The 13,213-nt window shown below is 39.3% G+C and overlaps 1 protein-coding gene across 1 annotated transcript; it reads left to right on the plus strand.

Moving 5' to 3' along the window:
* Positions 1 to 8,051: 8,051 nt before the first annotated feature.
* LOC136418841 (uncharacterized) lies at positions 8,052 to 9,116 on the plus strand. Its single transcript, XM_066405065.1, has 2 exons — positions 8,052 to 8,988; positions 9,037 to 9,116. The coding sequence occupies exons 1-2, from the start codon at positions 8,052 to 8,054 to the stop codon at positions 9,114 to 9,116; spliced, it is 1,017 nt and encodes a 338-aa protein (XP_066261162.1).
* Positions 9,117 to 13,213: the final 4,097 nt, after the last annotated feature.

Raw genomic sequence — 13,213 nt, forward strand, 5'->3', positions numbered from 1 at the left:
ACTAAAACAGGCAGAAACGAGCGAAATCGGTCAGAAACGATCGTTTCATCAAGGAATTTGCTCAAATCGGCCGATTTGGCTTATTTCGGCCAAATCTGTCTATTTTGGATTCAAATTGCACCAAATTGATGAAAACGTGCCAAAATGACTAAAACAGGCAGAAACGAGCGAAATCGGTCAGAAACGATCGTTTCATCAAGGAATTTGCTCTAATCGACCGATTTGGCTTATTTCGGCCAAATCTGACTATTTTGGATTCAAATTGCACCAAATTGATGAAAACGTGCCAAAATGACTAAAACAGACAGAAACGAGCGAAATCGGTCAGAAACGATCGTTTCATCCAGGAATTTGCTCAAATCGGCCGATTTGGCTTATTTCGGCCAAATCTGTCTATTTTGGATGGAAACAGAACCAAATGGATGAAAACGTGCCAAAATGACTAAAACAGGCAAAAACGAGCGAAATCGGTCAGAAACGATCGTTTCATCTCTAAATTTGCTCAAATCGACCGATTTGGCTTATTTCGGCCAAATCTGTCTATTTTGGATTCAAATTGCACCAAATTGATGAGAACGTGCCAAAATGACTAAAACAGGCAGAAACGAGCGAAATCGGTCAGAAACGATCGTTTCATCAAGGAATTTGCTCAAATCGGCCGATTTGGCTTATTTCGGCCAAATCTGTCTATTTTGGATGGAAACAGAACCAAATGGATGAAAACGTGCCAAAATGACTAAAACAGGCAGAAACGAGCGAAATCAGTCAGAAACGAAAGTTTCATCTCTGAATTTGCTCAAATCGACCGATTTGGCTTATTTCGGCCAAATCTGTCTATTTTGGATGGAAACAGAACCAAATGGATGAAAACGTGCCAAAATGACTAAAACAGGCAGAAACGAGCCAAATCGGTCAGAAACGATCGTTTCATCTCTGAATTTGCTAAAATCGACCGATTTGGCTTATTTCGGCCAAATCTGACTATTTTGGATTCAAATTGCACCAAATTGATGAAAACGTGCCAAAATGACTAAAACAGGCAGAAACGAGCGAAATCGGTCAGAAACGATCGTTTCATCTCTGAATTTGCTAAAATCGACCGATTTGGCTTATTTCGGCCAAATCTGACTATTTTGGATTCAAATTGCACCAAATTGATGAAAACGTGCCAAAATGACTAAAACAGGCAGAAACGAGCGAAATCGGTCAGAAACGATCGTTTCATCCAGGAATTTGCTCAATTCGACCGATTTGGCTTATTTCGGCCAAATTTGTCTATTTTGGATGGAAACAGAACCAAATGGATGAAAACGTGCCAAAATGACTAAAACAGGCAGAAACGAGCCAAATCGGTCAGAAACGATCGTTTCATCTCTGAATTTGCTAAAATCGACCGATTTGGCTTATTTCGGCCAAATCTGACTATTTTGGATTCAAATTGCACCAAATTGATGAAAACGTGCCAAAATGACTAAAACAGGCAGAAACGAGCGAAATCGGTCAGAAACGATCGTTTCATCCAGGAATTTGCTCAATTCGACCGATTTGGCTTATTTCGGCCAAATTTGTCTATTTTGGATGGAAACAGAACCAAATGGATGAAAACGTGCCAAAATCACTAAAACAGGCAGAAACGAGCGAAATCGGTCAGAAACGATCGTTTCATCTCTGAATTTGCTCAAATCGACCGATTTGGCTTATTTCGGCCAAATCTGACTATTTTGGATTCAAATTGCACCAAATTGATGAAAACGTGCCAAAATGACTAAAACAGGCAGAAACGAGCGAAATCGGTCAGAAACGATCGTTTCATCTCTGAATTTGCTAGTTACATCCCCGTAACACCAAGCGTCGCTGTTATGACGTCACCCGTACGATTAGTATAAATAAGAAGTAGCATTAAGCGCAGTAGCCTTTTTAGTGAGTCTTTGCTTGTATCGCGAACGTTGTGTTTACTATCGGTCCTGTTTGAAATAAATTAATTTCAAAGTAAAGTGTTTTTTTTTGAGTCTTAAAACGGATCAAAACATAACTGGCGCAGTCGTTCGGATTTTTGAGACGTTCAAAAGGGCATATTTTGAACGGTTTCTTTCAAGAATTTGCTCAAAGAAGAATCTAACTCCAAAAGGACTTAAGGAAACCCGAAGGACCACCGATCAAATCAACGACGAGACAGCAAGCTCCACAGGCCCTGGACACTGTTCGAGAGCATATCGACCAGTTCCAGTACTTCGTAGGACCCTTCGCAGGTGGACAAAAATCGCCAATCCTGAGAAGCCCAAAGACGAAGACCATCGCCTCATCGAGAGACTTCATGAAGCTAATAATCTTCATTTTGCTGTAAGTTTAATCAATTGTCATTTTGTTAGCATTAGACTTTAAGTAGAATAGTAATAGGAAGCGATTGTATTAACTTTGCTAAAACCGAGCCTTCACGATTGAGCCGATAAACGAAATTGATCTTAGTGATTTATTTAATAACATATCGCTCCATTCTAATAGCAACATGCCCCCAGTAAATTACCAATTGTTGAAATATCAGTCTGATAACATCCCACATTTTGACGGTAACCCTCGCTTACTAAATAGATTTATTACCGCTGTGGAAAATCTGTTAAAAGCTTTTTTTAACCGTGCAGAACCAAATGATCCCATAAATATTTGCCTGTTCGATACGATACTTAGTAAATTGACTGGTAGAGCAGCCGAATTAATTTCTTCACGTGTCGAATTAAATTCTTGGGCACTCATAAAGGATGTTTTGACCCTCAGTTTCGCGGATCAAAGATCTATAGACTGTCTAATACAAGACTTAATTAATTTAAAACCTTTTAAAACCGAATCTCCCTTGCAATTTGGCATGAGAATTCAAGATTCAAGGAGTTTACTATTTGCTAAACTTAACGCTGGCCCAGATACCAATGAAACAAAATTAATTAAGATTAATCACTACGACGAATTTGCACTAAAAACGTTCATCAATGGATTACCGTATAACCTCCAACTTGTAGTAAGATTAAAAACCCCATCGAGTTTGGAACAAGCCATGTCATTTGTGAAAGAAGAGGAAAATTTTATTCGCTTCAAAACTACACAAAATTTCGGGCAAAGTCAAAAACCACCCAATAGATTTCACAATTCTAGTTCCACGCCCATGAATAGACCCAGTTTCCCAAGCCATTTCAGCCGTAACCCTCAAACTTCAAATGCACCCCCAACGCAATGGGCAAACAACTTCAATTCATCTCGAACATTCCCGAGCTTCCCACAACAAAACAACTTCCCAAAACCACAGTTCTCAAATTCTAGTTTCCCAAGCTATTTGCCAAAAGCAAACGGCCCTTTCAGTAACCAGTCCAATGCTTTTCGACCTAATGGATTTGCCCCTAAACCCTTTGGACAAGCGTCCCAAAGATCTAACATCAGTCGTAAATTTGAACCCATGGACACCAGTTCTGGTAACACCTTGATTAACGGCAACAAAAAGAATTTTATAAGCCAAGAACTGTACAATCAGGAAGTATTCCCTCAAACACCTGAACACCCCGATCACATTGACGTACCTATCGAGGAACCTCCCGAGAACCCCTACGACTTAAATCTCGTTGAGGATCATTTTAATGCACCATTTGACCAGAATCATCTGTATCATGACATCGATTATCAGCAACCCGATATTGAAAAAGATACCCAAGAGGAAAACCTAAATTTTCCTTTAACCGGTCAGAGCACAAACACGACGTAATATTCTTAAACAACCATGACACCCAATTACCATACATCCTGATACCCGAACTCAAATCTAAATTCTTGTTAGACACTGGTAGCACTAGAAGCTTCCTAAAACCCCAAATTGCTTATCAGAAATTTCCCCATTTAATTCAGGAAGAACTCTTTCAAGTTCAGACCGCCCACGCAACTTCTTTTCATAACGAAACTATCACACTACCAATATTCCCCACGTTACAAACACCAGGTTCACATAAATTTTTCCTTTTCGAATTCTCCCCAAAATTTGAAGGACTCATAGGACTTGATCTTATGAAACAATTAGACGCCAAAATCGATTTCAAAGCGAATACTTTAAACTTACCCGGAACAACACTACCTGTTTACCACGATGCGAAAACCCCTCAACCCCGAGATATTAATTACCACGATTTCAATTACGTAATAAGCCCTAGGAGTATCCAGCAAATCAGAATTCCAGTCAAAATGTCCAACGGATACGGCATAATCCCTTATCAAAAACTAGGACACCTCGAAATTCCAGAATGCCTAGTACGAGTTCAAAACAATACAGCCCTGACTACCGCCTTAAACCCTAGAGAAAATCCGATAAACCTGCAACTTCTCGAAACGTTCAACATAGAACCAATAAACACGAACGAATTAAACTTCATAGATCACCCCTTAACTCAAAATTCTGCCGGACAAACCACTGACCAATTGCTCAAGGATAACCTAAGAAAAATTAGACTTGACCACTGCAATTCCGAAGAAAGGGAACAGATCTCCAAACTATGCTACGAATTCCGTGATATTTTCCATTGCGAAAACATCCCGTTAACTTTTACTAATTCAATAAAACACAGGATAAAGGTCAAAGACGAAACTCCCATTTTTACTAAGACGTATAGGTACCCCGAAGTACATCGTGCCGAGGTAAAAAAGCAAGTTTCCGAATTATTACATCAAAATATCATCCGAGATTCAAATTCACCATGGTCATCGCCTATTTGGATCGTGCCAAAAAAACTAGACCAATCTAAGAAACAAAAGTGGCGAATGGTCATCGACTACCGAAAGCTGAACGAACAGACAGTAGATGATAAATTCCCTTTGCCTAATATCAACGAAATACTCGACAAACTAGGCAAAGCCCATTATTTCACGACACTGGACTTAGCAAATGGATTTCACCAAATCCAAATGCATGATGAAGACATTGGCAAAACAGCTTTTACTACGGACACCGGGCATTACGAATTTCTACGAATGCCCTTCGGCCTCAAAAACGCCCCGGCGACCTTCCAACGCGTGATGAACAACATCCTACGAGGACTACAAAATGAAACATGTCTAGTCTACTTAGACGATGTGATCATCTTTAGTACAAGCCTGCAAGAACATATCGAAAATCTAAGAAACGTTTTTAAACGACTGAGAGACTCAAAGTTTAAGATCCAACTTGACAAGTCCGAGTTTCTAAGGAAAGAGGTACAGTACTTAGGACACGTTGTGAGTCGAGACGGAGTAAAGCCGAATCCCGACAAGATCAATGCAGTGAAAAACTTTCCTATTCCCAAAACTACCCGAGAGATAAAGTCATTCCTAGGATTAGTCGGATACTATAGACGCTTTATTAAAGATTTTGCTAAAATTACAAAGCCACTGACCAACTGCCTCAAGAAAAATGTTAAGATAATACATAACCCTGAATTCGTTAATTCTTTTAACCACTGCAAACAAATTCTAATAAATTTCCCCGTCTTACAATATCCCGACTTCTCGAAACCCTTTCTATTGACCACGGATGCGAGTAACTATGCAATCGGAGCTGTTTTATCGCAAGGTCCAATACCTAATGATCGACCCATAGCCTATGCATCTAGGACCCTAAATGATTCGGAAACCAAATATTCGACAATCGAGAAAGAATTACTAGCAATAGTTTGGGCATGTAAATATTTTCGCCCCTACTTATTTGGCCGCAAGTTTTACATTTACACAGACCATAGGCCCCTAGTATGGCTTTTTAACCTGAAGGAACCTAACTCAAAATTGGTGAGATGGCGATTGAGACTAGAAGAGTTCGATTACCAGATAATATACAAGAAGGGACGCCAGAACACTAACGCAGATGCCCTGTCCAGGATACAACTGAATATTTACGAGAACGAGTCAATTTTGAATAACCCTGGTAACTCTGACGACGACATCAAAGACTACTTAGAAACAGTCGCAGGAAACACCAACTTCGAAGAAACCAACTTTGATAACAGACCCGGGACTAGCCAGCAGAAAATAAATATCATCTCCGATATTCAACTACGTCCGCCTGACGCAGCAACCGCCGATGAAACAGTACACAGCCAAGACGCTGACCGCGAGAATCCAGGACTCAGCATTCTAGACGAAATTATAAACAACAAGCACCTGCAATTCCTGATAAAGAAATCTCCACACGTGCAGATAAAATTTAACAAAGAACGCTATGAGAATCACGTAATAAGTCACGTAGACGTATCAAATAACCCAGACACTATTAAACAATTTATTCAAGAATATCTCACTTGCAAAAAGCCCTGTTACGTATACTTCGTCGACAAAGACTTAATGTCCCCATTTATAGATGTATGCCTAAAATATTTTCAAAATCTACAAATAAGAATATGCACCAAACTGCTACACAACATCGCAGACCCGGAAGAAAAAATCATGCTCATCACCCACCAACACGAAGGCAAGCAGAACCACAGAGGCATCAACGAAACGTACCAACGCCTTAAAGCCCTTTATTACTGGCCCAAGCTAAAAGAAGACGTGACAAAATATATCAATGATTGCACCATTTGCCAAACGTCAAAATACTGCCGTTTCAAATCTTACATTCCTCTTACAAGAACAGAAACACCTAGCAAACCCTTTCAGATGATACATATCGACACCTTTACATTCGAAGCACAAAATTTCCTAACAATCTTCGATAAATTTTCCAAATTTGGACAAGCATATCCGTATGACAAAAACGCGAAATCGGTGTGCGATAAACTCGTCAACTTCTTCTCATTCTTCGGATGCCCTGAGACAGTCACTTGTGATAATGGCAAAGAATTTAACAACGAACTATTGAAGGAATTGTTGAAAACCCAAAAAATTAACATTCACTTCACGACCCCTAGACACCACGAATCTAACGCACCAGTGGAACGCTTCCACTCTACATTGATTGAACACCTCAGAATCCTAAAACAAAAGGACGACACAAAACCGATTACTGAACTAATTCCATATGCCATAATCGCATACAACAGCACTAAAAGTAGCGTAACAAATTTCACACCCCACGAACTCATCCTGGGACACACAAATACAAGAGACCCTTTTGACCTCATATCAACAACGTTTTACTCAGACTACGTCTCCTCTCATAAAGCCAAAGTCGATGCATTATGCGAAGATGTCGTGAAGAAAATGGAAAGTAATAAGGAGAAAGTTATTGCCAAAAGGAATCACAAAGGAAACGAATCCCCCGATTTTAAGGTCAACCAAAAGGTCTACCGAAATTTAAACTCTCGAAACAAAAAGAACCCAAGATTCAGCGGACCGTTTATAATCATAGAAAAATTAGAACATAATAAGGTAAAAATCCAAAGCACGCGAAGCCCCTACAAAATTGAAATAGCACATATCAAGGAACTAAAGAAACCCCTCTTTACAGATGGCCCCTCGCGCATGGAAAATCCCAGTACATCAACTTAAAATCCAACCCCGGTGTACTACCCTACAAGTTAGGCAAGGCCCAGAAGACTATTGACCACTGGCACTTTATCCAAACGTACGACATGACCGAACTATTACAAGAATTCGCAAAAATTAATACCCAATTCGACTTACTCGTCAAAACCCTAAATAACTTCACTGACTATAAACTCGAATACCACAATTCCCTTGTTGTGACTACTAGCTTAAAACACAAAATCATCCGTCAGATAAATCAAATCTTCCCGAACAAATTAAGAACGAAACGAGCTCTTATAAACGCCTTAGGATCAATCATAAAAACAATAACGGGGAACCTAGACCAAGATGACGCAAAACGTATCGACCAAAACATGGAAATCCTTAAACAAAACCAAAACGATTTAAAATCCGCCATTGACAAGCAAATGACTCTTTTTTCTAAATCAATAATCAATTTCAGAGAAACAATAAGAAATGTATCCCATAACCAAATTATATTGGAGTCACGTATTAGACAAATAATAGATGTCGTCAATCAGATCGAGGTCAAGGAAACAAACCTTTTTGAGTTCTATCGTATCCAAATGATTATCACCCAAATTACCGTCTTTTACCAGAATATTTACGATATACTTTCAAATATCGAAGAGGCAATTACCTTTGCTAAATTAAACACCTTCCATAACACCATAATCGACCCAAGTGAATTCCTAACAGAACTACAGTCAATGAAAGAGCAAATTCCCCTAGGAAAACTACCATTCGAGCCCAACATTGAAAATCTATTAACTATCGAAAACACTTTGGAAATAAAAAGTTTCGCCAAAGATAACTCGATCACGTTCATCATCGAAATTCCATTAGTAGAAAAAGTTAGTTATGATTTATTCCGATTACTTCCCTTGCCCGTAAGACATGGCGAAGTATACAAAGTCATAATACCCCGATCCGAATATCTACTGATAAACGACCAAACATTCGGATACGCGAACGAACCCTGTCGGTACGTATCCCCTAATGAATATCTATGCCCTCAAATACATATAGATAACTTCCACGATTTTTCCCCATGCGAAGTACAACTCCTGCGTTACGAACACAACGCCACACGATGTAAATCAATAACTGTTACCCTGGGGGAAACACAAATACAAAACATAGACGATAATAAGTGGATCCTGGTGACCACCAAAAGTATTGTCGGATTAGAAACATGTAAATCTTCACAAAGTAACATTCTGTTGGATGGAACTTACGCAATAGATTTAGAGTATCGTTGTAATCTTAAAATAAGGAACATAGTTTTAAGAGGCAATAGGAAAACCAACCGGCAATTTCAAATTTTCCCTTTGTTAGACATAAATATTAATCATACATATCAAAAGCCATACCAAAAAATAGAACTGCCTAACTTAAGCAAAATAGATTTAAATAATATCGCCGAATTACAGAATGAGGTTGATTTGCAGAAGAAGGAAAATTCAATGTTACTAAATACTAACCTTCACTACGACAGAACCAGTATTTGGACTGTCCTATTGTATGGTATCATAATATTGTCCTTATTAGGTTTATTAGCAAAGTATCTATGGCCTATTGTTTTAAAATACAAAAAGACCGAGAGTCCAGAAAATGACATAGTAATTTAGGTCATAGAAACTTCGGGTTTTATGCCCATCTAAGGGTGGAGGAGTTACATCCCCGTAACACCAAGCGTCGCTGTTATGACGTCACCCGTACGATTAGTATAAATAAGAAGTAGCATTAAGCGCAGTAGCCTTTTTAGTGAGTCTTTGCTTGTATCGCGAACGTTGTGTTTACTATCGGTCCTGTTTGAAATAAATTAATTTCAAAGTAAAGTGTTTTTTTTTGAGTCTTAAAACGGATCAAAACATAACTTGCTCAAATCGACCGATTTGGCTTATTTCGGCCAAATCTGACTATTTTGGATTCAAATTGCACCAAATTGATGAAAACGTGCCAAAATGACTAAAACAGGCAGAAACGAGCGAAATCGGTCAGAAACGATCGTTTCATCAAGGAATTTGCTCAAATCGGCCGATTTGGCTTATTTCGGCCAAATCTGTCTATTTTGGATTCAAATTGCACCAAATTGATGAAAACGTGCCAAAATGACTAAAACAGACAGAAACGAGCGAAATCGGTCAGAAACGATCGTTTCATCCAGGAATTTGCTCAAATCGGCCGATTTGGCTTATTTCGGCCAAATCTGTCTATTTTGGATGGAAACAGAACCAAATGGATGAAAACGTGCCAAAATGACTAAAACAGGCAGAAACGAGCGAAATCGGTCAGAAACGATCGTTTCATCAAGGAATTTGCTCTAATCGACCGATTTGGCTTATTTCGGCCAAATCTGACTATTTTGGATTCAAATTGCACCAAATTGATGAAAACGTGCCAAAATGACTAAAACAGGCAGAAACGAGCGAAATCGGTCAGAAACGATCGTTTCATCAAGGAATTTGCTCTAATCGACCGATATGGCTTATTTCGGCCAAATCTGTCTATTTTGGATGGAAACAGAACCAAATGGATGAAAACGTGCCAAAATGACTAAAACAGGCAGAAACGAGCCAAATCGGTCAGAAACGATCGTTTCATCTCTGAATTTGCTCAAATCGACCGATTTGGCTTATTTCGGCCAAATCTGACTATTTTGGATTCAAATTGCACCAAGTTGATGAAAACGTGCCAAAATGACTAAAACAGGCAGAAACGAGCGAAATCGGTCAGAAACGATCGTTTCATCCAGGAATTTGCTCAATTCGACCAATTTGGCTTATTTCGGCCAAATCTGTCTATTTTGGATGGAAACAGAACCAAATGGATGAAAACGTGCCAAAATCACTAAAACAGGCAGAAACGAGCGAAATCGGTCAGAAACGATCGTTTCATCTCTGAATTTGCTCAAATCGACCGATTTGGCTTATTTCGGCCAAATCTGTCTATTTTGGATGGAAACAGAACCAAATGGATGAAAACGTGCCAAAATGACTAAAACAGGCAGAAACGAGCGAAATCGGTCAGAAACGATCGTTTCATCAAGGAATTTGCTCAAATCGGCCGATTTGGCTTATTTCGGCCAAATCTGTCTATTTTGGATTCAAATTGCACCAAATTGATGAAAACGTGCCAAAATGACTAAAACAGGCAGAAACGAGCGAAATCGGTCAGAAACGATCGTTTCATCAAGGAATTTGCTCTAATCGACCGATTTGGCTTATTTCGGCCAAATCTGACTATTTTGGATTCAAATTGCACCAAATTGATGAAAACGTGCCAAAATGACTAAAACAGGCAGAAACGAGCGAAATCGGTCAGAAACGATCGTTTCATCAAGGAATTTGCTCTAATCGACCGATTTGGCTTATTTCGGCCAAATCTGTCTATTTTGGATTCAAATTGCACCAAATTGATGAAAACGTGCCAAAATGACTAAAACAGGCAGAAACGAGCGAAATCGGTCAGAAACGATCGTTTCATCAAGGAATTTGCTCTAATCGACCGATTTGGCTTATTTCGGCCAAATCTGTCTATTTTGGATGGAAACAGAACCAAATGGATGAAAACGTGCCAAAATGACTAAAACAGGCAGAAACGAGCGAAATCGGTCAGAAACGATCGTTTCATCAAGGAATTTGCTCAAATCGGCCGATTTGGCTTATTTCGGCCAAATCTGTCTATTTTGGATTCAAATTGCACCAAATTGATGAAAACGTGCCAAAATGACTAAAACAGACAGAAACGAGCGAAATCGGTCAGAAACGATCGTTTCATCCAGGAATTTGCTCAAATCGGCCGATTTGGCTTATTTCGGCCAAATCTGTCTATTTTGGATGGAAACAGAACCAAATGGATGAAAACGTGCCAAAATGACTAAAACAGGCAAAAACGAGCGAAATCGGTCAGAAACGATCGTTTCATCTCTAAATTTGCTCAAATCGACCGATTTGGCTTATTTCGGCCAAATCTGTCTATTTTGGATTCAAATTGCACCAAATTGATGAGAACGTGCCAAAATGACTAAAACAGGCAGAAACGAGCGAAATCGGTCAGAAACGATCGTTTCATCAAGGAATTTGCTCTAATCGACCGATATGGCTTATTTCGGCCAAATCTGTCTATTTTGGATGGAAACAGAACCAAATGGATGAAAACGTGCCAAAATGACTAAAACAGGCAGAAACGAGCCAAATCGGTCAGAAACGATCGTTTCATCTCTGAATTTGCTCAAATCGACCGATTTGGCTTATTTCGGCCAAATCTGACTATTTTGGATTCAAATTGCACCAAGTTGATGAAAACGTGCCAAAATGACTAAAACAGGCAGAAACGAGCGAAATCGGTCAGAAACGATCGTTTCATCCAGGAATTTGCTCAATTCGACCAATTTGGCTTATTTCGGCCAAATCTGTCTATTTTGGATGGAAACAGAACCAAATGGATGAAAACGTGCCAAAATCACTAAAACAGGCAGAAACGAGCGAAATCGGTCAGAAACGATCGTTTCATCTCTGAATTTGCTCAAATCGACCGATTTGGCTTATTTCGGCCAAATCTGTCTATTTTGGATGGAAACAGAACCAAATGGATGAAAACGTGCCAAAATGACTAAAACAGGCAGAAACGAGCGAAATCGGTCAGAAACGATCGTTTCATCAAGGAATTTGCTCAAATCGGCCGATTTGGCTTATTTCGGCCAAATCTGTCTATTTTGGATTCAAATTGCACCAAATTGATGAAAACGTGCCAAAATGACTAAAACAGGCAGAAACGAGCGAAATCGGTCAGAAACGATCGTTTCATCAAGGAATTTGCTCTAATCGACCGATTTGGCTTATTTCGGCCAAATCTGACTATTTTGGATTCAAATTGCACCAAATTGATGAAAACGTGCCAAAATGACTAAAACAGGCAGAAACGAGCGAAATCGGTCAGAAACGATCGTTTCATCAAGGAATTTGCTCAAATCGGCCGATTTGGCTTATTTCGGCCAAATCTGTCTATTTTGGATTCAAATTGCACCAAATTGATGAAAACGTGCCAAAATGACTAAAACAGACAGAAACGAGCGAAATCGGTCAGAAACGATCGTTTCATCCAGGAATTTGCTCAAATCGGCCGATTTGGCTTATTTCGGCCAAATCTGTCTATTTTGGATGGAAACAGAACCAAATGGATGAAAACGTGCCAAAATGACTAAAACAGGCAGAAACGAGCGAAATCGGTCAGAAACGATCGTTTCATCAAGGAATTTGCTCAAATCGACCGATTTGGCTTTTTTCGGCCAAATCTGTCTATTTTGGATGGAAACAGAACCAAATGGATGAAAACGTGCCAAAATGACTAAAACAGGCAGAAACGAGCGAAATCGGTCAGAAACGATCGTTTCATCAAGGAATTTGCTCTAATCGACCGATTTGGCTTATTTCGGCCAAATCTGACTATTTTGGATTCAAATTGCACCAAATTGATGAAAACGTGCCAAAATGACTAAAACAGGCAGAAACGAGCGAAATCGGTCAGAAACGATCGTTTCATCAAGGAATTTGCTCTAATCGACCGATATGGCTTATTTCGGCCAAATCTGTCTATTTTGGATGGAAACAGAACCAAATGGATGAAAACGTGCCAAAATGACTAAAACAGGCAGAAACGAGCCAAATCGGTCAGAAACGATCGTTTCATCTCTGAATTTGCTCAAATCGACCGATTTGGCTTA

This window comes from Euwallacea similis, unplaced genomic scaffold (assembly GCF_039881205.1).
Source record: "Euwallacea similis isolate ESF13 unplaced genomic scaffold, ESF131.1 scaffold_113, whole genome shotgun sequence".
In the NCBI taxonomy this organism is placed as follows: domain Eukaryota; kingdom Metazoa; phylum Arthropoda; class Insecta; order Coleoptera; family Curculionidae; genus Euwallacea; species Euwallacea similis.